Source organism: Triturus cristatus, chromosome 6 (genome assembly GCF_964204655.1).
Source record: "Triturus cristatus chromosome 6, aTriCri1.1, whole genome shotgun sequence".
NCBI classification, from domain to species: Eukaryota; Metazoa; Chordata; class Amphibia; order Caudata; family Salamandridae; genus Triturus; species Triturus cristatus.
Genome location: NC_140589.1, coordinates 105,240,361 through 105,267,451, shown reverse-complemented (window position 1 = coordinate 105,267,451; position 27,091 = coordinate 105,240,361). Strand labels below are relative to the sequence as shown.

Below are 27,091 nucleotides of genomic sequence, written 5' to 3'. Positions count from 1 at the left end.
TATGTCCTCATCACTACCGTTGTTATGGAATACTCTATACAGTTCATGTGAACAGAGAGCTTGTATCTTGCTCACTTTGCGAGATGAAGTAATGGCTACTATGAAGGAAGCCTTTCAAGATAGGTGTTAGAGAGAAGCCTTATGAATGGATTCGAAGGGAGGACTCATAAGGCGAGAGAGGACAATCTTTAACTTCCATGGAGGAGAAGGTCTCCTGAGGGAGGATATGTCTTCTTAATGCCTTTCAAAAAATCTTTGATGACAGGCATTCTGAAAATACACATTTGTGAAGGACATTTTCGATAAGCTATGATTGCTGCGAGATGCAATCTAATTAAGGAGAATTAGCATTTTCTTTTAGGGAGATGAAAGAGGTATGGAAGGGCAGCATCTTCCTGACAAGTAAGAGGATTGAAATTGTTCTGAGAACACAAGATGCAGAATCTCTTCAACTTGAAGGAATAGGAAGATCTAGTGGATGGTCATTTGGCTTCTCTCAGAACATCCATGCATTCCTGAGGGAGATTTAGGTGACTATATTGTATGAGTTCAGGTGCCATACAGCCAAGTTCAACAAATTAAAGTTGGGGTGTTGAATCTGACTTCCATACTTCTGAAGAAGATCCGGTCTGCACAGCAGCCTCCAGTAAATGACATTCTGAGAGGTGAAGGAGAGCCTTAAACCACCATTGTCTTGGTAAAAATTCATCCCTTTGAGGAGATTCTCTGAGCAAGCCCACCATTTGAGTGATTGTTTTGCATGAGTGGTCAGGATCACCCTGTCTTCCAATCTTTTTCAGAGAGCTGATCCCATTCTTCTTCCAGACATTTCTGGAGAGGTCGCATCAAGAGATGTGCATGTGGGACCAGAAAGATGCATGACGCCATTGAACCCAGGAGGGAAGAGACTTGTTTCACTATTGGATGGGATGTTTTCTTCAGGTTGTGACATTTGTGAAGGATAGATAATCTCCTCTCCTCTGAAGGAAACACTGTGCCTATGTAATGCAGGGATTGAACAGGTGTTGAGATAGATTTGTCGTGATTCACTTGTAGACCTAGACAATTGAGAGTCATCACGGTCAGATTATAATGTTGATTTACTTGCTGATAGGAAGATGCCTTGATGAGCCTATTATCCAGGTATGGATAGATGAAGATTCTCATTTTTCAGGTAGGCTGCTACAACCAACATAAATTTGAAGAAGGTTTGCGGTGCAGACTTGAGGCCGAAGAGAATGATATTGTATTGCTAGTTGTCTTTTCCTGCAGTGAACCTCTGGAATTTTCGATGTTTTTTTGACCATCGGTTTGTGAAAATAGACATCTTGCAGGTCTGTCAAGCATAGCCAGTCCCCTTGATGGAGTTAAAAGTATATCTAATGAAGAGTCAACATCCTGAATTCTTCTTTGCAAACCCATGTTTGTGCTTTTTTGAGCTCTAAAATTGATCTGTACTAGTTTTTGGGGCCTTTCTTCACCAGAAAATAACCAGAATCGATTCCCATTCCTCTCAGGTGAGAGTGGACCTTTTCCATTGCGTGTTTCTGCAAGCGGATGGATATTTCTTGTTGCAGTTTTTCCAGCTGGTAAAGGGAAGGTTTCTTTGGTGGTACAAATGGTGGTGGACACTTGAATCTGAGACAGTATCCATGCTCTACAGTATTCAGAACCCATTTGCCGGTGATTATTCTTTGCCATGGAACAATGTTATACCTTCCCCCCCTACCGGAGTAGGCAATGGAGGAGGGGAAGGGATGACTCATTGTTTGCCACCATTTGTTTTAGTAGCCTGAGCTAAATTATTGCTGTCCTCCTCTGCCTTTTGACTGACAGCACTGTTGTTGATGTCTGTGTCCCTGAGATGAATGCTGGTGCTGTTGTCCTGTATCCTTTGAGGGGTTTGAACCCTCCAGTGAAAAAAGCGGCGGTCAAAAGCCCTATATGACTGCTATATTCACTCCTTTTTTCTAATCCAACAACTTTGAGAGTGCTGAGCTCAGACTTCATACTAGACATCTCATCCCAACATGAGTCAAATAAAGTGCTAACTGAAAAGGGCAGTTTCAGAATTCGGTTTGGGCTTCTGGTTTCAAACTGGTGAGTCTCAGCCAAGAGGAAAGCTGAAGAACTAGTCCATGACAATAACCATGTGCTGCTAGAGTGGAGGAATCAGCTACAGCACTGATAACTTGGTTTGACACTATCATTCTTCCATTAACCATCTCCTGGAACTCCTGATGCCTGTCTATACGAAGATCTTCTATGAACTGTTAAATGGAGTCCCTAAGAGACCTATCATAGCACCCTTAGAGAGCAGCTGCTCTGTCAGCTTTATTGGATACGGCAGAGGTTCCGCCAACCTATCTTCCCACTGAATCCAATTTCTTGCTTTCCTTATCAGGAGGTACTATAGAAGATGGAGCCGTGGCATGAAAGTTTCCGAACTGCTGAAACAATGACAGTCTGGTATGGGTTCTGTGCTAAGAAAAGACGGATCTTGATCCGATGGTCTATATTTCATTTGAAGGTATGATAGAGCAGCCTTCACAGCAGAGGTCTCAAAAAGTTCCATCGCTGGTTCTAAGAGGCCTGGAACCAAAGGAAGTAGTGGTCTAGCTTCTGACCTTTGATGAAGTGTCTGAAAAATTAAAGACATGGATGTAGTAGTAGTCTGTAAATCAATATTCAATTTGTTGACACCCCTGATAAGTACCTCCTGGAAGGTCTTAATATAATCATTAGAAGATATTCTTGGTTGAAGAGAATCCATTAAGGTTGGCGAATACAATCCTGAAGAAGATGTTTATAATGAGATTGTGGGGATCTCGACCTAGATGCAGAGTATCTTTTCCATCTCGAGTGCGAGGGTCTGTGAGACCTTGGACAATGACGACAGTGGAATCTCAAGCTTGATCTTCACCTAGACCTATATCTGCGAGGTCTGGGGTGACAGGAGAGAGATCTAGGTTGCCTTGATGTAGCTGCTACTGGTACAGGAGACTGTGGTGGCTGGGAAGGGGTGACTGGCTGTATTGGCAGTGGAGATACCGCTGAAATCGCTAGGTCAGGTGTTTGAGGAGGAGGAGGAGAGTGCTGTGGAGTAGTGGATTCAGTTGGAGCCCGAGGTCTTGACGTCAAGCCAAGTCTCGATATCGAAGTTCTCAATGTAGTATGGTGTTTCGACATATATGTACTGTTCAACGTCGATGGTGCTCTCCTCATCGATGTTGAAAGTGTTCTCGATGTCAAACCAGCCCTTCACGGCCAACAAGTAGGTGCAGTACCTCTTCTCAGCGCCCTTGATATCGAACAGGGATGTCGTTTTTCACCAGAACTTCTCTTTTTGGATCTCCCTCAGCATGAGCCCTCAGAGCATGAAATAAGGGCACCGGTAGAGGGAACAGTCTCTCCTTGCCCTTCTGAAGTCTGTCCAGCCGAGGAATCTTGTCTTCTGCAGTGCTCCACTTGGCCATAGAGGCAAATCTTTTCTCTCTCCCTCAAAGTGCACCTGGAGAGGGTCTTGCAGTGGTGACAGGTTTTGAGGAAATGAGAGCCTGGCAAACATAGACACAGATCCTGTGCGAATCTGCTTTAGCCATTTCTATGCCGCACTCTGGGCAGTTCCTAAAAAGAGATGGTATTTTGTGAAAAATATGATAAATTTCCTGTCAGAAAATTATCTAAAAATACTCTACACCCTAAATGACTTTCAGTGAATCAGCTTTAAAAAGCCTGAGGTGAAAATTGTTGAGGGAAAAAAACCTTAAAAAAAGGTACAGCTCTGCTCCGGGTTCAGCAGGGGCCCGTGTATGTAGGGCATGATGGTACACTGGAGGTCAAGAGGATGTTAAAGCAAAGTGTCCTTTTTGCATTATTTCAATGCGGGAGCCTATGCAGTCTGCATTGTTATGTATTACTCCTTATCTTACTTTAAAAAGAAATAAAAAGCATTTGTGAAGGATGTTTAAAACGGTCACTTTTCATTTTACTTATGTGACTTTTAAGGTATGACCCCTTTTTTCTTCTAAATTTTAAAGTAATTTAATAAGATTGGTAATAAGAGACTGTTTTTAAGGCTGCAAAGTTTAAATGCATGTCACATATGTTTCCTGGCCTTTTCGAAGTAAGGCAAGGTGGATGTGACTTTGAAAGAATTGCTCTTGGGTCCCCACACGTGGACGGGACTATTCAGTGCTTACGATTTTTAATTGAGAGCCCCTAAGAGAGAACTTTAGTATACTACATAGGTGGCCACTGGTTGCTAGAGCCAAAAAAGCACAACTAGAAGAGAAAATGTTGGTTGCCAATGTAGGATGTTTACTATTGTAGTATAGTAATGTTCAGGGCCATACAGGATATTGTTCAGGGCTTGATACTGACAATGTGGTAAGAGAGGAGAGCTGAAGCAGGGCCAGAATGCAGGTACGCTAGCTCTGAACATTTAGTAAAAATGCACAGACAATCTTTAATAGCTTCATAACCACAGGTTAATGACAGCGGGCAATCCACGCTGATTTCTACAAATAAAGAGGTGCATGGCCCACTTCTTGTCTATTTCATACTGTCTTAAAAAAGGTTTTATACATACTCACTTGCAAAAACTGGCCTGTATCTGCCTGATCTCTAGATAGTTGTTTGAATTAGGTAAAAAAATGCTACGCCCTGCTTGTGCAAAGTGATATAATTCAACTTGTGTATCAAGTTCACAAACAATTTGGCCTGTACTTGCTGTCATTTGCCTGCTTTACACTTCCTCTCCTGAAGAGACCTATGCTTACATAAGCCACATTTTTTGCTTGAGAATACAATACTTGTCTAGTGCTTGCCTCCACTCCTGTACAGTGAACCACTCAACTGATCTGCATCTGCCTTCCAAAGATACTGAAGCTTTTATAGTACCCAAATTTGCCATCAACATCAGAGCATTCTTCAGGTAAGGTCCACCTAGTCTTGGCTGCTTTTTAGCCTCCATCACTATCATTAGTGGGTTTACTTCCCTAGCCAAGTTCTGCTCCAGCTATGATTTGAATGGGACTAAAGTGGCAAGAGCGGTTTATTCACCGCCTTAATGTGGAGTCCTTAAACTGGCACACATCCTTTCCAGGTTCAGTGTGCAAAGAATCCTTCTTCCTCCCCAATCCTTGTACCCTTCAAAGACTACACCCAAAAAATCCACTAAGCTCCGAGCTCACAGCGAAAGTCTGACAATATACATGCCACTCAAGAGTCTCTAATGTGGCACATTGAGTTGACCTGCTTTGCAGAAATGAAGCTTGACCTACAGATAACAGATCAGGATTGCTTGGTGAAGCTGGGAGCTCATATTGGAAAGGAAGAGGCTTAAATCAAAACAGATCTTCAAAAATGGTTCAAAGACTGGAACAGGCCAAAGCACAGGCACAAAACAATGCGGAAACCGAGCAGGTCGTCTTCACCATCATTACCACCTGCAAACTCAGACCTAATGGATCCTGTCAAAATGTGAGGATCTAGAATTAGAAATTTGTAGGAATGAAAGAAGACAACCTAATTAAATGTGTCCCCATTAGGATCGAATGGGCATGCATAAGCCAAGCTGCCACCAGAGTTGGAAAAAGCAAATCACAAGCATAAACAAGAACCTACTAAAGCCAGAGGGAGAGAAATTGTACTTCTTCAGGGGCAGTTGAGGGTATTAAAGGGCAACAAGGTAGGATTTTTTTTACGATTGAAGCAATTGCTCTACCAAAGGGGAAACAAGGCACTAAAGCTCCTAGCCCAAAGATTGAGAGAGAGAGAGAGAAACAATGTTGCTAATTAGAGATCCCTAGGAGGCCTTGAAGTCTAACTGAAGCCAAGAAGGGGGACCAAATGTAAAACTTCTATACAGAATAGGATAACAGTGAAGGCATATCAGCCTTTCTCAAGTAGATTCAGCTCCCAAAGTTCCCTATAGAATAGAGAGAGGAATTAGATAAACCCATGAATGCACAAGATATTACAGGCCATCAAATCCATGTACCACACTGGTCTGAGGTCCTGACAAGCTTTCAGTGGTCTTCTATATAGACTTTTCATCCCTCCTTCTGGCCCAGTCACAACGCTGTTTAACTCCTTTGAAGAAGACTCAGGTATTACACTGATCATAAAAGAGACTGAGGAAGGCGTGATTCCTAAACCAGGAAAGTCAGCAGAAGAATGTAATTTTATAGGCCAATATAACTGCTTAATGCAGATATTCAGATTGTCACTGAGATCCTTACAGAACGTTAAGCAAGGTACTGCCAATATTAATGGAACTGGAAATGGTGGTTTTTTTCCTTGGGGAGGGAGGGCTCCGACAGCATCAAGAAGGTGGCCCATTTGGTTTCAAAAACTAAAAGGAAAGGAATCCCAGCTCCTCCATTATGTTTGATGCAGAAAAAGCATTTAATAGGGTGAGCTGAGAATTTGTTGGCAATGCTTGGAATAATAGGGAAGGACCAGTTCTGGAATATTTAATATTGGCTAACTATAAAAATCCAGAATCCAGGATAAATAATAGTGGACTACGCACTAACAACATTCAACTTCAAAGAGAGACAAGACAGGGCTGTCCCTTGGTGCCTTTCTTTTTTAATTCTTGTAGTGAACTATAAATGACTCTAACACAAGCTAACAAAATTATTAGAAGGGAACACTCTGGAGAAGGAGAGCTCAAATCAAATGATTCACTTTTGACATGTTTCTCACCCTAACAGAAACTGAAAACACACTGCCTGAACTTGTAAAATATCTGGGGGGCTTCAGAATGGTTTCATTATATACAATTAATAAAGATAAATCATAGATTCAAAATATTTCAGACCTGAAAGACCGCAAACCCTTTGAAATGGGTGATATCATTCATAAAATATCTGGGGCTAAATTTTACTAGCTTGGTAAAGAGTAGGGCTAAAGCTGATTGACCATTCTTCTAAAGGATTGACACCACTGCTGGAGGCTACACCATACCTGGATTTCTCCCTGATTCTTGGCCCGCGCACGCTGTCTGTTTCCCCCCCGCCGCCGCAATACAAACGCGGCCGCTGTGCGGAGGGGAACTACGCTTCCCAGCATCCTCAGCGCTGGAACAGGAAGCGGAACAGGAACCCGCCCACCGCAGTTTCGCGCTTGGAGCCCTTTAAAATCAAACTGTGTCACCGCCACGCGGGGACCGCACGCGGGACTGCGCCGGGAGAAGCCCGGGACAAGGGCGGGACCGTCTGAGGCCGTCCGAGGTTGGACTAGGTTGGGTTGGGCCAGGGACCCTGCCTGAAAATCTATTTGTACTATTCTTGTACATACGAGCAGTTTGGTCTAATCAGGGTAATTATAACATCTATTTGAATCTTGTGCTCCAAGTGTATTGATTACCTTAGCCACCTTATTGACCTTACTCATGCCTGGAAAAAAACAAACCCCAGCTAATAATACTATAGATAATTATCTTATCCAAGTTGTGGCTAAAATTAACAGCGACAGGAGATCCTCACTGGGATTAGATTCATCTAACCAATCCCATATGGCCGATAAAGAGTATGGGGATTCCTCGGCTTTACACAATAGTAGTACATCTTGTGTGGCTCATGACCCTCTTTACGATACAAACCCCATTTTGCCTAGTGGCGTAGTTGTTCTTACTGAAGCCAACAGTGATAGCGAAGGGGTGTCAGTGACATCCACCAACATCGAGTCCCCTTTTTCTACTACCCGTGTTCCAGCTCCGAGGGTTAATAGGGGTAAAAGCAAGGTTATCCCAAAACGAGGGGGTCTAAGATCTGGCAGAAACAAAATTGCAACCCCTTCGAGGAAAATATCAGAGGACGAGGAGGAGGAGGTTGATCTGCTCAGTGAAGCTCACGTTACCCTTTCTAACGCTCAATTTACTAAACTATGGAGCATGATGGACACAAAAATTAAAGGTATAGTTAAACCCCTGGTTAGTAAAATTGATAAATTAACCGCCGAGGTCAATAGACTAGGTGGTTTACTAGAGAAAACTTTGGTGAAGACAGGAAATATTACTGAAGTTGATGTATCTAGGGTAGAGCCAGTAATGAGTAAAACAACACTTGTTGAGAATAGTGGATCTGTCTCTAATCCTGTACCACTGTCTAATGTACCTAGTGGTGCCCTTGTAGATACACCCCCTGTCTCTGCCACTAATAATTCTAACATGGGGAAAGGGTCTTTCGAGCTTGTAGTTGAAGCCTCGCCATTAGTTCTTGTCCTTTCAAATGTCCCCCCTTTGGCTTCTGGGGAGGTCGAATCTGCCCCTTCTTTATTAAATAAATCTTTATCGTCGCTTACTAACAACATGGTAATATCACCTTGGGGGAAGCAACAATTATCTGTGGAACTTGTTAATGCCAGAAGGGTTGAGTGGATTGGTAACAGCGTTAAGAGGTTCAGAGGGGATTGTGTTATTCTTACCTTCACTGACCCCGAGGTTTTATCAAACATCTTGCCTAACATCTTGCCTCCACAGCGAAGGTCAACTTCAATTGTACCACTGACCCTGGACTTTTTTTATCCTCGGAAAAGAAGAGGTACGAATCCTAGTATTCTAAGAACTAAATGGAATGTTGTGACCAATAGGAGTAGTAATGATGCTGGATTTCGCGAATGGGGTCTATGTGTGGAAAATAGGTTTTCTGCCCTGTCAAACCTGGATGCTTGTGATTGACAACCATCCCACCATTCATCTGAGTCACACTGTATTGATGAGCTAGGTCAACGAGTAGGTACTCGTCCTGAGATCGTTAACATGGAGGCCATAGCTGGTTTAATTACTGAAAATGTAAAATACAATGGTTTAAACGATACCGTGATGAATGGGCTTGTCTCTAGCCCCAAACCTGTAATGGCACATGATATTGGGAACTTATTATCCTGGAATGTGGCTGGGCTATGTTCAAAGCTGGATTGTGGTGATTGGTTTAGGTTTGTTAGCAATTTTGACGTTTGTATTTTTCAGGAAACATGGGCTTGTGACCCCGCTTTTGCTTTGGGGTACCTAAATTTTTATGTACCAGCTTCTAAGGGCCCTAAAGGGCGTCCGATGGGGGGCCTTACTATATGGGTCAAACAATCTTTAAAGGTTGTTGTAAAAAATGTGGAGACTGGTCAAAAAGATATTCAGCTCATTAGACTCACGAGTAATTTATCCTTATCCATCGATATTTATAACATTTATGCCAGAGGTGGAAATGTAGGAAAATCTGAGGTTCTTCTTACCCTGTATAATCTCCTTGAGACACATTCTGGTGGGAAAAACATAATAATTGCAGGGGATTTAAACCGTACGTTTGAACCTCTAGACACAGGCGAAGCCTTTTTAGGTGCAGAGGAAGACAAACAATGGGACATCCCCTTACTAGATACTATCCCAGTAACTCGTTGGACAGAGGATATTCTGGGTTTGAATGCAATGTGCCTTGAACAAGGGTTAAGAGCTTTGAATGGAAGGACAAAGTCAGATAGAGTACCAGCTATGACCTTTAACAATGGGAGAAGCAAAAGTCGTATCGACTATATTATTTGTAGCTTTTCCCTTTGGCCAACTGTTAGAGATATGGTTGTAACAGAAATGCCAGAGAGTGACCATAATCCGCTATGTGTTACTCATAAATGGTGGCTGTCTGAATCCAATGCTTCTATTCCTCTGGATGATTGCCTACCCCCGCTTATTGTACCAACAAATGATATGCGTAGGCTAAGATGGACAAGTGTTAGGACGGACCAGCAAGCTATAGAAAATATAGGAGTTGCGACCGATAAGGCCATTACGGCCCTAGACGGTGAAGCAGGGATCACTTCAGGTCAAGTCAACACTATTGAAGTACACGAGTCTCTTTTCCAAGAAATTAAAAGCTACTTTCTGAAACCAGTAAACTCTAAGGTGACCCGTGTTCATAGAGCAGCTAAATGGTATAACCATGCTTGCAAGGTGGCACGAATTTCTTTGGGAGTTGCAATTAAGAACAAAAACCTGGGGGCCATCCGCTCTGCCAGAAAGTCATACAAAATTTGTATTGCCAAAGCAAAAAAAGATTGGGACGAAGCCCATTGGGATAAGTTGAAGTGTGCTAGTGATCGAAAAGATTCTAGATTATTTTGGCATATTGTCAAATGGGGGCAAGAAAGGTCTGAAGAGGCTTGTAATAATAATGTCCCGCAGGACGCCTGGATAAACTTTTTTAGTGATCAGTATGCTACCAGGGATCAGATTGTAAATAACATCAGCCCTATCTATACAACTTCTGAGGACAATGTCTTCACGAAGGGTGAAATTCTGTTGGCCCTCAAAACTGTACATAGTGGACGTGCTCCTGGCATTGATGGAGTTCCAGCGGACGTTTTCTTAAACGACACTGGAAGGTGGTGTAAATATATTCACTTGTTAATAAACCACATAGCTAGGGGTGCAGCTATCCCGGTATCATGGCGGGGTGCTGTTATTATCCCTGTGTACAAAAAGGGTGATCGTTCCCAGCCTTGTAATTACCGTCCGATTAGCCTAATCGATACAGTGCAAAAAATCGTTGGGCGAGTGATTGTTAATCGATTGCTCGATTGGGCGGAAGAATTTAATATTCTATCTCCTTTTCAGGCTGGGTTTCGTAAGGCCACTAGTACTGTGGACCAAGTTTTTCGGTTCCAGCTGATCCAGTGGAGGACTGTGGTGCTAGGTGGGGGCAGTCTTTATGCGGCTTTTGTCGATTTGCGGGCTGCCTTCGACCTGGTACCAAGGGCGAAACTGTGGGAAGTACTTGTGGCCTTAGGGGTCCCAGGAGTCTTGTTGACTATGATCATGAGATTACATGAAGGCACCTATGCTAAAATTCAATGGGGTGGATACGGTAAAGACACAGCCGAATTTCCTGTTGAGCGTGGGGTTCGGCAAGGGTGCTCAATGGCACCAACTTTGTTCACCCTTTTTATTAATGGCATTGTCCCCCGCATTCAATCACAGGCAGTGGATGCTCCCTCTCTTGCAGGTGTAAAAGTTCCGATTTTAATGTTCGCCGATGACACGTTAATTTTATCTAAAACTCCAAGTGGACTGCAAAAAGCATTGGACATTTTCGATAAGTTTTGTGGGGATCACGGACTGGAGGTGAACGCGTCTAAAACAAAACTCATGGTTTTTAATCCGTATCGAAATTTTAAACCTAACATTACCATGAGTGGACGCACTCTTGAGGTTGTATCATCATTTACATACCTGGGGATCCTTATTTCTAATGATAATAGGTGGAACCAGCATTTAAATATTGCAATTTTAAGGCATAAGCAATTAGCTGGAACCATTATAAAGGAGCATAGGAAATCATTGACTAAACCGATCAAACCACCCCTGATCATATATGAGGCAAAAGCAATTGGGTCAGCATTATATGGGGCTGAGTTATGGGGGCATGATAACCTACAGGAGTTACAAACCTCAGAGAACAAATTTTTTAGGAAACTAACGGGTACTCCACAGAGTAGTCCGTTATTGCCTCTGAGATACGAGCTTGGTAGGAAAGAAATCTCGGAAATGGGCAAACTACGACCAATTTTATATTGGCGTAGGTTATGGACCACACCTGAGCTCACTCACTATGCGGCCGGGTTCACTGACGTTATTAAAGCAGATTGCTTTAATAGAATTAGATGGTTCAAATTATTAAAACTAGCACTATCTGAACTAGGCCTGAATGCACTATGGTCCGACCCAGCTGGGGCATCATTTCCTAATAAGACAACCCTAAAAAATATTTTTTGGGAAAATGTTGCTAACAAAAGTTTGCTCAGTAACAACTGTGGGTCTATGACTGCTAGTTTTCTTGAGGTTAAACTGTACCCCATGTATGAACTGTATTGGGATTATATATCCAAACCTTTGGATAGGAAACTGCTTTTTCAACTAAGGGCGGGCTCTCTTCCTCTTCGTTACCTAACATCTAAGTGGAGGGAAGGAGGCCCTGCTACATGCCCAGCTTGTGGGGAAGGTAATGAAACACTTGGACATTTTTTGTTCTCCTGCAAACCATACTCTACTCCAAGGCGTGTTTGGTTGGCACCTATGTGTAGGAACCTGGGTACTAAAAGTAGTATGGTGGCTTTGCGCATAGTTAGATCGACTACTTTAACTTGGATTATAATTGCCACCGCTAAGTATCTGGGGTGGGCATGGATAATCAGGCAGAGATTGCTAGTCCGGTGACTACTCTCTGCCTAGACGCCCAGAGACTGCTAGAGTACTGTCTATTCTCTGTTTAGTGTAATTTATCGTGTCATCTGGAAAAAATTTTAAACGATTCTTTTTAGTACAAAGACTTTACAAATTATACTTAATTGTATCATCAACATCAATGAACTTTACACCTGTGAAATGAAATTCTAAATGGTTCTTTTATTAGTACAAAGATTTTATAAACTGTACTTAATTGCATTATCAATATTAATTAATTTTATTCCTGTGATTATGTATATTTCTTTTTTGAAAATAATTTGTATTCTTTTTAGAAATGTGCGTATGTCAATATGACATCTCAGATTTAATTGTTTTTTATTATATGTTTGTATGTTTGCTTTTATGAGTAACACTCGAATAAAGCACTTTTTGACTTGACTTGATTGACCAAACCTCAAAGCCCAAATCTTAGTAGATCTAGCTTAATGGGAGGGGCAATACATCTCTTGACTGGGCATGGGTCAACTTAGTGAAAATGCCAAGCTTACTTTACCTTTTTCACACATTACTGACTTATATAAAGCTTTCAGAGCTTGGTGCACTACAAAAGCACATGATAAAATGTATGTGGATGGAAGATTGAGCAAAACTTAATAAAAATATACTAATGGCTTCACAACAGAGAGGTGGACTGCCTGAATATAGTTCAGTATTATTACACCACGCTGCTCAGCATATTAGTAGGATGGTGTGAGAATCTGGCCTGATATATGATGTCAGCTAATATACGTGGGCACCTTGCACCAGCCCAGACAACACTTATGATGATTTAAGAGGTCTCAGACTACCTTATAAAGCTATCCAAGTGGTAGCTGTGAAGAGCAGCCTTCAGGCTAAGTCTTGAAGGAGTGTAAAGCAGCTTGTTTTACTAGAATGTAATCTTATAGTATAGATTAAATGAAAGAGAACCACACAAAGTATTTATAAAAATATGTATTTATTAAATAACACTATCTTCTACGTTACAGTATCTCTCACACGGAGATAGACACCAAGCACACAATACCTTAGCAAAGAAATCACAGTAAATAGCACTAATACACAGTAAGCCCCAGGGGGGGACCGAACCATATACTAAGACAGTGGTATAAGAACCACAACTCGAGTCAGGACAGTGCCAAGAGGACGTAGAATTGCTGGGGACCCACAGAACCACCCAAGGTAAATAGGTGATGGCCCCACGGAGAGCGTGTGCAGTGTTTGAACATGACCGCGTGCTCCGTACAAGTCTATGTGCAAGTCGCGGTTCAATTTTTAAAGAATAGGGACCCTTACCAGTGGACCCTGAAGAAACCCCTTGGAAGACAAAAGATTGCAGAGCCACCCCACCAGTGGATACTGAGGTACCCAAGTTACCTATCCCAGGGAAGCCGGGTGCATAGGTGTGAAGTAGTGTAGAAACCGCCGTTGAACCCAATGGAGGACTTAAGGAAAGTGACGCTGCTGGAAGAGGAGAAAGTCTCCATGGGAATCCAAACGTGGATTCTTGAAGAGAGGTACCCGAAAGCAGAGGGGACAGGGTCTATGTCACTCGGGAGTGACCAGGAGACTTAGAAGACGAATGCCCTCTCATGTCGGATGGTTCAGGATAGATGACGGTAATCTTGACTCTGCAGCTACGAGGACCAGGCGATGCTGAGGAAGACCAGGACCCGGATACAAGTTGTCCCACGAAGGATGTTGACTGCTGAGGGGTCGGTGTCCGGCGGGAGCACCAACAAGCCATGGCAAATGCAACCCACGCAGGAAGTCAAAAATGTGCATGGTTGGGACCAGCAAGGTCCAGGAGACTCACCACAAGCAGGGGAGTCAGGGCAGGCCCCGAGCAATCAGGGCAGTCCAATGAAAACAAAGATGACCCTCAGTTGAACCCACAGGCACAGGGATCGCGAGAGGACCTTGAGCAGCTCACCAAAAGGAGTAGGCCACGGTGCCCACGAGGTGATGTGGCTGAAGATCTTGGTGGAAGAAGTTGCCCGAGGTTGAGGCTAATAGGAGCCCAAAGCACTTGTCGCAAAGTTGACAACAAGCATATGCACTTGCAAAAGTACGCAGTGCACAGGGGTTCAGTTAATGCAGCCCCCACGAGGGATTCTGTCCTCAAACTTAGTGAGAGGGCAGCTCAGGCCTCGGGAGATGTATATAACCACCACCTGTGTTGTTGAACTCTTCGAAGTCCACAGGAGCTCGGGATCAGCATACTGGTCAGCAGTGTTGAGGTGCCTACGAATGTAGGGGAGTGACTCCTTCACTCCAAGGGAGATTACTTCGGTTGTCCTTGAAGCTTCACAGACCTTGGAAGGTTCCTGTATGAAGCACAGACGATGCTGCAGACTGAAAGGGAGACAAAGTGAGGCCCAAACGAAGTCCAGCAAAGTCCAGAGGACCCAGACAGTAGAAGTGCAGTGGTTTCAGTTCTCATGCAGGGGCAACCTCTCACTTAGAGCCAAGCACCCTGCCCTCAGGATTGTAAAGACCTGTTGTAGGGGTGAAATATAGGTTTTAAGTGCAGTGACCCTTAGCTATAGTAAACCTATATCTTAAGTAAGTGGTGCATGCACCAACCTACACAGGCTGCAATGGCAGGCCTGTAGTTCCATTTTGAATGGTCTCTCATGGGTGGCATAATACATGCTGCAGCCCATGGGAGACCTCTGGGGTATCTATTCCCTTGGTACATGGGTACCATATACTAGGGACTGACAAGGGTACCCTAGTGTCCAATCTGGGGGGTACCTAAGTACATAGAACAACAGTTTAGTGAGAAAGAAGATAGACTGGGGTTCTGATTAGCAGGATCCAAGTCAGACTAGTCAAAAACAGCATCACATCAAGCAAAAAGTGGGGGTAACCATAAGAAGCAGATCCTACTTTCCAACAGATGGTACTCTAGAAAGTCTGAAAAAAGGTAGCTATTCAATTAATGGGCCCTTGCGGGAAATGTCATGGCTTGAAAAGGGAAGGGGGTAAGGCTGCAAAATCTATATATTTCAGAAATCACTCAGACTCCCCACCCCTCACCCCCCCTTTGATATGTACAAAAGGGAAATCAAGAGTGGTATGTCCACCTTAATACTCCATTCTCAGCCGGGATGGATGGAGTGAGCTTTAGTAACTGGGAAATGGAGAATGATTAATGATTAAGGATATGTTTAAAAAGGGACAAGTGAAGTTCTTCTTAGAATGCAAGACATATTTTCAGCTGACCGAAACAGATAGAATGCAAAACGTACAGATTGGAGACTGTGTAATGCACTCACAAGTTAGAGAGATCCCCACCAGACCTCTGAGGCCTTTTGAGAAGTTCCTAACCATATATGCTAGGACATAACGTTCTGATCTCAAACTAATATAGTTCCACCAAAAAGATGGGGCTACCAAAGTAAATGAGAACTGAAAATGGGAAGAGACTTTACCACTGCAGGGTGGGAAAGATTAAGGTGCAACAAATATAAAAGCATTAGGAGCATTCAGCACTAGATAGCTGAATATAAGTTACTAATGAGATGGTGCAAAACCACGAGTAGATTAAAACAAATGTATACAGCAAAATCGGATATTTTCTAGAGGTGTGGATAATACATGGGCACATATATCCACATCTGGTGGAAGTGCAAGACAATCAAAACATTCTGAAAGAAAATCCTTAGTCACATTGATGTAATTAGGGTGTAACAACACCTACAAATCAGACTGTAATTTAATTACAGCTGGAGGACGTGAGTGAGAGTGGAGGGCAAACAAATAGCACTATAAGATACCATCTACTAGGGGCAGGCAAGCAACTCATCATGCTGTACTAAAAGAAATAGAAGGCACTGTCAGATGTACTCTGGATGAATTGTCTTTTGCACCCTTTAGCAGTAGAAATCTAACACATAACACTTAGTGTTCTAATACTAAATTTGATCAAATTTAGTTCCCAGCATTAAGATACCTGACACACATGTCCAGTAAATGAAACATTCCTCCCAGGATCCAAACTTTACATTTGTCTGACTCTGAATCAGTTTGAGGGCAATAGGACAAGACATATGGTCAGTCCGTATGGGACTGAACATGTGGCCTGTCGTAGGAGGAGAATGGGTATTGTAAATGCGCTATATGAGGTGCTCCATGCCGTGGGGGTGGGGATTGGGAGTTGAGTAAGTTAAAGTAAATGATTCTTACTTGTTCTCAAATCAGGCTAGACATTTTCTTTCTCATTTTCTCAGAACTACAGCGTAACTGATCCATGACAAAACCTCAATGGGGAGGACAGCTGGGCTTGAATTGTATTGTGTATGTATCATTATTTGTTAGAAATGGGTTGGCAAAGGTTTGCACCTTGTCCTAGTAGAGACCCTTCCTTCTAGTCAGGATAAGAGAGTTACACTCCTAAAATAACCCCTGCTCACCCCCTTGGTAGCCTGGCACGAGCAGTCAGGCTTATCTTAGAGGCAGTGTGTAAAGCATTTGCACATAACCAACAGTAATACAGTGTAAGCACTGCAAAAGGACACCACACCAGTTTAGAAAAATATCCAATATTTTTATATACGTAAGACAAGACTAAAAACGATAAAAATCCACAATACAGTACTTAGAAATCTTCAGTTATCAAAATAACCTTGAAAAACAGTACCTTGAAGTCGATAGCTCCCTCTGGGGCTATCACGCCATCGTGAACAAACAAATCCAAACAGTTCTGGCTGACCGCAGCGTCGCGGGCCAGCTACGTGTTGGGAAGACCCGCAAAACAGTACCTTTACAAATGCAGGAAGTCGGTGACCTCTTGTTGAGCTTCCAAAAGCACGGCACCTGCAAGTGTCGGTTCCGGGGGATTGGTGCAGGCATTGTCGGGCCCTTGAAGTCACAAGCGGTGCAGATCCAACTCCACGCAGTTGAAGTCAGGAGAGCAGGGTTTGGTAGGCGTCGGGTGCTGTGGTGCAAAGTGCAACGGTGCAAAGTGTGATGCCCTTAGGCCGCGGTGCGAGCAGCGGTTCAGTGGCGGCATCAGATAGCGTCGTCGGTGAGCCCAGGGTCGCGGTGCGAAGTGATGCGGTCCTCATCGCGGTGCTGGCAGGTCACGGTGCAGACAGCCGCGAACTGGAGTCGATGGCGCCGGAGTCAGTATGCCAGGGCTGCGGTGTGGGATGAGGGCGGTGCATCGTGTACCTTTACAAGCAGTGCCCTCAAACCACAGTGCAAGCAGCTGTGTCGATTTCGGCATGGAGCGGTGTCGTCGGGGATACCAAGGCGGCGTTGTGAAGCAAAGCGATGCGGAGTGCAGTGCCCACAGGTCGCGCTGCAAGCAGCGGTTCGGTGGTGGTGTCAGCAGGCGTCGGTGAGACCAGGGTCGGGTTGCGGCGGTGCCCTCTGCGGTGCCTTCAGGACACAGTCAGCAGTGGCGTCGAAAGTGGCGTCGGGTTGCATTTTCTTCTGTTGCAGCACAAAACACACCATTCCCAGTGCTGAGGGCAGAAGAACTTGAAGTCTTTGCTGTTCCTGAGACTTCTTGAACAGGGAGGCAAGCTCTACCTCAAGCCCTTGGAGAAACTCACAAGAATAGATTGCAGAAAGTCCAGTCCAGTTCTAACACTGCCTAAGACAGAAGCAACCACTGCAGGCCAACTCAGCAAAGTGGTAGTTCCTCTTCACTGCTTCTCCATCTCTTCTTCTTGGCAGTCGTCTTGGTCCAAAAGAGTTCTAAAGTTCAGGGGTTTGGGCCCCACTTTTTATAGCCCAAAATCATGTGTCCGCTCAGGCAGAGAGTGTCTGTGCCCAGCCAGAACCAGTTCTGTCCTCCCTGGTGTAGCTTCCTGGCAGGAGGTGGAGACAGCATTGTCAGAGGCAGACCAGGCCCATTCAGGTGAAAGGAAATCTCCTCCCCTACTCTAAATGCAGCCCAGGCCTATTCAGCCCTTTCCTGACCCACCTAGACTCTCTGGAGCCACTGGTCCTCCCCAGTCCCTGTCATCCAAAACCCAGACAGTCAATCCACAACCCAGCAGAGGCCTGCTGGATGGCTGAGCAAGAAATTACCTACTTTCTAAAAATGGTATTTTCAAACACAGAATGTTAAAATCACCTTCACTAAAAGATGCATCTTCAAATTCTGAGTTCAGGCATACTAAACTTTATTTTTCTACCTGGTTCCTAGGGCCAGTTGTGTTTATAAGATGTTATAAACAAACTCCCCATTCTGTACTATGGGAACAGGCAGCCTTGCAATAGTGAAAAACGAAATTGGCAGTAATTCACTATCAGGACATGCCACACACGCCAGGGCATGTCCTACCTTTCAAATGCACAGCACCCTTCCCACAGGGGTACCTTGGGCCTACTTAGGGGTGACTGACATGTAAGAAAAGGGAAGGTAAGGGAAGACTACACACAGACTCTGCAATGGCAGGCCAGAGTTACATTATAGGCTGTTTGTGTGGGTGGCACAATCCAGTGCTGCAGCCCACTAACAGCATTTGATTTACAGGACCTGGCATACTCAGTACACTTTACTAGGGGCTGACATGTAAATCAAATATGCCAATCATGGAAACACCAATCCATAACACTATTTAACTGGAGCACTTGCACTTTAACACTGATCAGCAGTGAGAAAGTGCACAGAGACACTAAGCCATCAAAAACAGAGTCAAAACCGGCAGGTCAGACATCAAAAACTCAGGGGAAACATGCCAAAAGGTGCCAAGTCTAACACAATTGCTCAAAATATAGATGACCCCAGAAACACATATTATTATGGCATGTATTGTAACTTAGAACAATTGAATTTGGTATTCCATGCAAAAAGGAAAAGTTTCATAAAATGTGAATAATTAATAATATTCTACATTATGGTCATTGCTTAGAGTTGGCACCGCCTAATCTAGAACCGAATGTTAGAAATTCACCTAATATCTTTGAACTTAAGGGCCTCTTTGAAGTTTGGCTGACAGGATACTCCTTCATAAAATGTGAAGTATCTTGTCTACCAAATGTCAGTCCACCAGCTCTATTTTGAATCGGTGGGACCACCAGTTTTTTGACAGCTGTGCCCCCACTGGCTTACTCTGATGGCTTGACAGAGTAGGGGCATCAGACTGCCTACCCTATTAAGAGCAGATGGTTTCATGAACCTTTTTTGTCCGTCCTGGCAGTCACAAACAGAAAGAAAAAGATTGCGGCTATTAGTTGTTTGTATTTATATTTATAGAATGCAGATATCACTCCGGAAAGAGCATCCAGTTCAAGCAAGCATGAACTGAGTAACATTTTTAGAAAAGTGAAGAGCACAGGGCATTAGGGGGCTGTAAAAATCAAAGTTTTCAATAATTTCCTAAAGAGATGTTCCATGCTCTGATCCCAAGCGCTGCCAGGGATTTGCCCCCTTTAGTTTTGTACCTGAAAACAGTGGGTTTAAGCAGGCTTGTTGAGGAGGATCTGAGTGTCCGGGCAATGATATACGGAGTAAACCTAGCGGTTAGATATTTTGGCCCAGATGCTCTAAGGCTCGGAACGTAATTAAGAGAATCTTGAATAGTATTCTTTTTCTGAATGGGCAGCCAATGCAGAGTATTAAGAGCTGCAGAGGCCAAAGAGCGGTGGGGCAATTTCAATTCCAAATAGGCGGCTACATGTTGTACTGTCTGTAGCTTTCGAATCACTTGTTTGTTGGCACCTGCAAACAAGCTATTACAGTAGTCTAATCTTGACAAAGTAAGTGCTATCGCTACTGTCTTCCTTTTTGAGAGATTTCATTAAGCTAAAACACATTCCTGCCACTGCAAGGGCCTGTGGCCGAAAGGAGAGAAATGCATTGAATTGTACGCCAAGGGTTTTTACCACTTCTACAATGTTTGGAGGAGCGGGGGCATCTACGGGCCACATAGGACCAGGTTGAAAGAGTTGTCATTGCCTATTAACATATGTAAACACATTTTATTGCCTTTTACATGTCATACAGCATAACCCTTTTCAGGGTGTCAATGTGCAATAAAAAATAGAACACGACCGAGCAACTGCATCTGTTGTTACCCTTGCTTGGACCCATTCGCAAATGTTCGGCTATAACGGTCACACTGCTATCTAATATCAGTACAGCATATATACAAGCAAGTTCCCCCCTCCCCTCTCCCCCAACAAGGAACTAAGGTCTTTGCCTATTAACATGATCTCCTTCTTGTCCGTATTACATTTGAGATGACCAAGTCTCATCCACCGGTTGACCTCTGTTAGGCATAACTTGAAATTATGCTCTGATTCAGTGGAATCTTTGTCTAAGACGAAGATCAATTGTGTATCATCAGCGTATGAAGTTGTTTCAAAATAAATTAATATATCAACAAAATGAGGGAAGCCATGTAGATGTTTAACAGTAATGGGCTAAGAGAGGATCCCTGTGGTCCGCCTGAGGTGATATGTTGTTCAGTTGAGAGATAGGGTCCTCTGGCGACCGTTTGCCTACGGTTGGTAAGAAAGGATTTAATCCAGGCTAAGGCGAGTCGGTTTAGGCCACAGCGTTTTATCCAAACTAAGAGTGTCATGTGAAAATAGTGTTGAATGCGGCTGATAGATCCAATAGAATCAGTACACCATTCTTTCCTGTATCTAGGGTTAGTTTTAGCATATTTGCAATTTCCAGTAACACTGATTCAGTGGAGTGCTTGGGACAAAAGCCTGACTTACGGGGGTGCAGTATCTTACCCTCTTCCAAAACATTTGTAAGCGTCCTATTGACCAGTCTTTCTACAATTTTGCCCAGAATAGGCAATAGTGAAATGGGACAAAAGTTGGAGAGAGTGGAAGGCTCTGTGACCTGTTTTTTTCATAGAGTGGTTGACTACGGCAAGTTTTCAGTCTGTGGGAACTGTCGCTGTAGTAAGTGAGTAGTTTATTTTATTGTTAATTGCTGGATTGACAATGTGAACAATAGCGTGAAGCACAGCAGGTGGACACGTGTCGAAAGGAGAGCCAGATTTACATGAAAAGATTGCTTGATGCGACTGTTCCAGGGTGATATTATAGAAAGCCTGGAACGATGGACTGAATTGTTTTTGAATGTTGTGAATTTCTTTCTTCAAAAAAAGAGGAGATCTGATCACATAGGGCCTGTGAGGGAGGGATATCGTTAATTAGAGTTTGATGTGTGAAGAATTTCATGATTTTAAAAATAGTTTTCTGGTCCTGTTGCGCATCTGTTATCTGTTTGGAAAAGTAATCCCTTTTTGCTAATTTAATTTATAGATGATATTTTTTGCGGGCCTCTTTAAAATAGGCTTGCTCTTCTCCAATTTCGCTCTAGTTACTTGCACTGGAGATGGTGGTCTGCCAGTGTCTGTGTGTACCAGGGGGCTGAAATCTTTTGGATTTGTTTGTGTGTTGCTTGAACCATGGGAGCACATTTATCGCTAACCGTCGTGATCCATGTGTTGAAACGATGAGTCATCCGAGGTACTCCCTGATAAAATGGGTATAGATGCTAATGCCCTTTGGGGCAGCTCTGGATTTGCTATCATTTTAGTCCATTTACGGAACGGTGCTGGAGTAGAGCTTTGGTTAGGAAGGTAACTCATACTGAGTATTTTAATACTAAATAGGATCAGCATTGGATCTGACCAGACTTGAGGAATGGGAGTTTTAACTGCCAGGGTAGCGAGATTGGAACATACCCCATCAAGGGTGTGTCCAGCGGTGTGTGTTGGATATAGGACCAAGTGTTGGAGCCCGAGGGTTCCTAATGTTTCGAAAAGGTTTCCCACTCCAGGTTCTTTCCTGCACTCTAAGTGGAGATTGAAGTCTCCCAATAGGGTAAAGTTAGAATATCGAAGGATAAGGGGGCCTAATGTGTCCCCTAAGTTGTTAGCTTTTCAGAAACTAAGTCTTGCTTTGGGCATTTGTTTCTAAAAGTTTGATGCATGGTCAACTAGAAGACAGCAGCCATGTACCAAACTTTAATTGCCTTCATATTAGCTACTATGGCAGCTGCTCTTGTGAATGCAGAGATCATCATCGTACTGGTAGTGAACTTAAACTGTGGTGTCCTCTGTCTGCCAGGGTGACAAACCTAATGTCCTCCACCACCTTAACGGGCAGAGTAAAGGATACCGAGGGCTAAATCATCCCCTAAGTCCATTCTTCAAAGGACCCCTCCACCCCCCACTGTAGTAGTGTTGTTAGCCATCTGTATACAGTTCGCGTAGCCTGATTTACATTAGAGTAGTACAATTTTACTTAGTGCAGTCACTTGCTTAATTCTATAATTTGTGCATTGTCTAAAAGAAGCCTTTGGAAGGTGGATTCCTAAGGGTAGTATGGATCCATCTTTTTAGAAGTCCAATAATTGTTATTTGATGGCCTAGCCTCCTTTTACTGTCTTATCTTCACTCTCTATGTTTCCCTGCTATCTACACTCGTACTCTACTTGTCTTGTCTCCTTTTTGATCTGCCTTTGTTTTCTTGATCTCTAAATATGCCAACACTTACCTGTCATTGACACTGTCAATTATTAAGATCTGGCTATAAGAATCATTGAAAAAAACATGTAATACAATATCCTACTTTTACCATAGGTCTTTACAACCTTGTCGCTCATTGACTTGCTGATGATGCCACTCAACATTTTCCCATGGATGTTGACTTCAGTTGTGGAAGCCAAAGTGTCCCTGGATCGGATTGAGCGTTTCCTCCAAGTCCCAGATCAAGACGTGGAGTCCTATTACATCACTGGTACGAGGCCAGCAATGAATAGGGACATCAAAAAAGTGAAACTGTAGTGGGAAGTCAGGGAGGGTCGGAGGGCACCAGATATTTAGGAATGAAGCTAAGTAATCTTAGGGCTAGCATAACCTCAGGATTAAAATGCATTTGGTATTTTATAATTGATATAGAAACTATAAATCTACATAAAGGACTTCAAATGTATTTACAAGGTGGACCATTGAATGCCGGAAAGATTGCTCTGTCTGTAAGTTGAACACCCAGCTCTGCCATCTCCTGTGATCTGCAGATCATGAGTTAAAATCCCGGGTAGGTCAACTAAGCCTTCCGTCCTTCCAAGGTTGGTAAATTAAATACCACTACGTTGGTCAATAACAGTCATTTACCGTGCCTAGAAATGGTAGGAGAGCATTATGAAATTGTATATTAAGACTTATGTTAGGATTACGTATGGATAGTTTACCTCCACTATATTACATGCTTTATATTGCATGACTCTTGTATCACATTATTTACATCGGCCTAACCACTACATTGGAAGGTAAGTATAATCGGTAATTGCAGTAGTTGTTAGCATAATGCAGACAGTGTGAAACTAATAATAATACTAATGTACTTAGCATGACAAAGTAATAGTAGCCAATATTTTAAAAGTGATATAGTTACAGGTCGATATTATTCAATCAATCTATCAGTATTTGTAAAGCACAGCTTATCGCCCATGAGGGTATCCAGGGGCTGTGTTGCTGGGCTCAGTCGAAAAGCCAGGTCATGAGTCCCTATCTGAATGCCGCCAGCGACAGTGATGTTCAGAGGTGGAGGCTGTTCCAGGACTTTGTGGCAAAATATGAGAAGGAACTGCCTCCACTGTGGCTAAGTTGGATGCGCTGCAACTGTGCGAGGGAGGCAGAGTGAAGGTCTCTGGATGGCTGGTGGAAGTTCAGGTGATAGTTAATGTATGCCGGTTCTTGGTTGTTGAGGGCTTTGAGGCATGTGTCAATTTCTTGAATTGGCATCTTTTCTGGATGGGCAGCCACTGGAGGTTCCTAAGGGACCCCATGCATCCGCAGAGCCAGAACGGGTGGAAGAGCCTTCTAGAACATCACGGCAAAGACCAGGAACGAGCTCCCGATCAACATCAGACGCGCCCCCACTCTGCACATCTTCAGGAAGACCCTCAAGACCTGGCTCTTCAACTGACCGAAGCTGCACCACTTTCCCCAGTGACTTGAGACCCTTACGGTTAAGTAGCGCGCTTCACAATTCCCTGATTGATTGATAAGGGGTGGGGTGACGTGGGTCTGTTTGGGCATGTTGAGGATAAGTCGGGCCACTGAGTTCTGTATCATCTGGAATCTTTTCATGAGTTTGGTGGTGGTTCCCGAGTACAGTGCATTGCCGTATTCCAGCCGGCTGGTGATTTGGGCGTGTGCGTGACTGTTTTTCTTGTGCCAGTGGGGAGCCATTTGAAGATTCTTCGCAGTATGCAGAGAGCATGGAAACAGGCAGAGGAGACGCATTGATCTGTTGTTTCGTGATACATTTCCTGTCCAGGTTGATGCAGAGGTTGTGGGCATGGTTTGTCAGTTTGGGAGTGGGTCTGAGTTCAGCCGGCCATCAGGTGTCGTTCCAGGGGGAAGTTTGCTTGCCAAAGATCAGCAATTCAGTCTTATCAGTGTTGAGCTACAGACAGTTGGCCCTCATCCAGTCGGCGACATTCTTTATGCAGTTGTGGAAGTTGGTCTTAGTGGTGGTGCGGTCTGCTGAGAGCGTGATGATGAGCTGGATATCGTAGGCGTAGGATATGATGTTGAGATTCTGGGTTCTGACAATGTCAGCTAGAGGTATCATGTATGTGTTGAAGAGGGTGGGGCTGAGGTATGAACCTGGGGGGAGGTCGCATATGGTTCTCTTGGGTTTCAAGGTGAAGGGAGGTAGGCGGATTCTTTGCGCTCATCCCATGAGGAATGATGCGATCCATCTGAGTGCGTCTCCCAGGATCCCGATTTGCTGTGGAGAGGTTGGTGCGGATGTCGTTGGTGGTGGCGGTCAGGGTAGTCTCGGTGCTATGGTTGGCGCAGAAGCCGGCATAGGCGTCTATAAGTTTGTGTCTCTCCAGGTGTTCGGTGAGCTGATATTTGATGGCCTTCTCCAGGACGTTGGCAGGGAAAGGCAGCAGCAAGATGGGATGGTAGTTCTGAAATTCGCTCGGGTCTGCAAAGGGTTTCTTGATGGATAGATCTAACTTCTTCATTTTTCCATGTGTTGGGAAAGGTGGCTGTTATGATGGATGCATTCAGGATGGTGGTGAGTTGGCATCTAAAATCCTTACTTCCTAGGTTGAAGAGGCGGTAGATGAAAGGGCCTTTGGTGCTCCAGAGTGGATGGAGTTCAGTATGGCTGTGGTGTTCTGTGTGGTGAGCTGTTCCCATGCGGTGAGTTGCTGGTCGGGGGAGGCTTTCGTTGGAGTGAGGAGGCTGTGAAGGTCGGTGGGTTGGGGCTCGAAATTCCTGTAGATGGTGGCTATCTTGTTGTGGAACCTCAGTGTAGGATTATGCAACCGTACAGATGCTCATGAGTGGGGGGATTGGTCCCTAAAGTCTGGATTAAATCCACGGGCATCTTGTGCAGCAGTTCAAGTCTCACAATAATGGCAGTCCCTTGGAGACAGAGACATACGATGATGATGAGGGAAGCATACAATGATGATGAATGACGCATACAGCACAGTGTGTTGTGTTATCAGCAATTCTTTTTCTTGATAATCAATGTAATTGTTTTGTAAACAACAGCACGATAATTCATTACACTTTGGCATGCAATTCAGTCTCAGTCTTGCCCGGTTACTGCCCTGTGTTTACTCATCTGGAGTGACCACGTCCTAAGTTCTGAGGGTCACTTGTGCTTGGCTGGGGTCTCTTTAGTTCGCCAGTCCCATCCATTTGCCCCACACACAATCGTATTTGGCTGGTCATCCTCTCCCCTCATATACTGGTTTTTTTTGCATGGCAAACCAATTAAGTCCCTTGCGCCAGCGAGAGATAGTAGGGGGGCCAGAGTCTTTTCAGGTGTCCGCTATGTCCCTTTTGGCCACCATGGTGGCTGTCCCTAAAATGCTTTTTCAGCGCGAGAACCATACACTCCTCCATGACTCCCAGGGTAATTTCCAAGGGGTTAAGTGGGATCTCCCATCCTAGTGTGATTCTCAGTTCCATTGCTAATGCTGTCCAATACTGAGTGAGAGCAGTACAGGACCAAACCATATGGTAAAAGTCCACGGGCTCTACCGCACATCGCGGGCATTTGGGAGTTGGGAGAAAGCCAGCACTGTGCAGTTGGATGGGGTAAGCGCAGTGGAGGTAGTATATTTGGATTAGGTGAAGCCTGGCCAAGACTGTAATTACTCAGGGGTTATGAGGCTGTCTTTCAGTCCTCCTCCTCCAGAGGGCCTAGCCATTGCTCCGACCGGTTTCTCAGATATTCTAAGGTGGATGGGGAGTTATTAACCAGTGAGCGACAGATCTGAGATACCTCTCCCTCCCCTAGATTTCCCATGAGCACTTTGGCTTTTAACAGGCTAAATTCTGGAAGTGTAGTGTCTGCGGGAATCTGGAGGGTAATGGTGGGCCGGAACTGCAGATATTTATAGAATTGAGTGTAAAGAATAAGGGTTTTGCAAGTATTGAAAGGTGCGTGTCTTCCCAACCATACATTTCCCAGGTATGTGATCCCGATCAGTTCCCACCTCCGAAATCGCTCCAACGCTGCCACCTCCCTAAGCCAAGTGCCATGCCACAGGGGTGTCTCCTGGTGTGAGTTTAGAATCCCATTGAGTGTACTGCAGTGCGGAGAGCCATGTGAGTCATTACCGGGAAAGTGGAAGGTATTGGGGCGCCATAGAGCATTGCCTGGATCTGGGAGAACCCCAGGCTCCCTAGTTCCAATTGGTAGGCCGGGTCGGACCATCCTCCGGTAAACCAATCGTGCATCACTAGGAGGTGGGTGGCCATATCGTACAGGAGAAGGTTTGTCATTCCCATTCCACTCGAAGGTGGGCATAAATATTTGGTCAATGTGGGAGTAGGTATGGTGTGCAGCGGAGGTATGGGTGTACTGAAGTGTCCTCAGATTCCGTGTTCGCAACACGTC

General features: G+C 44.2%; 1 protein-coding gene across 2 annotated transcripts in view; it reads left to right on the top strand.

Moving 5' to 3' along the window:
• Positions 1-27,091, top strand: part of LOC146816450 (ATP-binding cassette sub-family C member 10-like) — a 351,699-nt gene that overhangs the window by 78,194 nt on the left and 246,414 nt on the right. For both annotated transcript variants that reach the window (XM_085610292.1, XM_085610293.1), the window contains exon 5: positions 22,795-22,951. In XM_085610292.1, the coding sequence (XP_085466418.1) occupies positions 22,795-22,951 (157 nt within the window). The remainder of the gene's footprint in view (positions 1-22,794; positions 22,952-27,091) is intronic.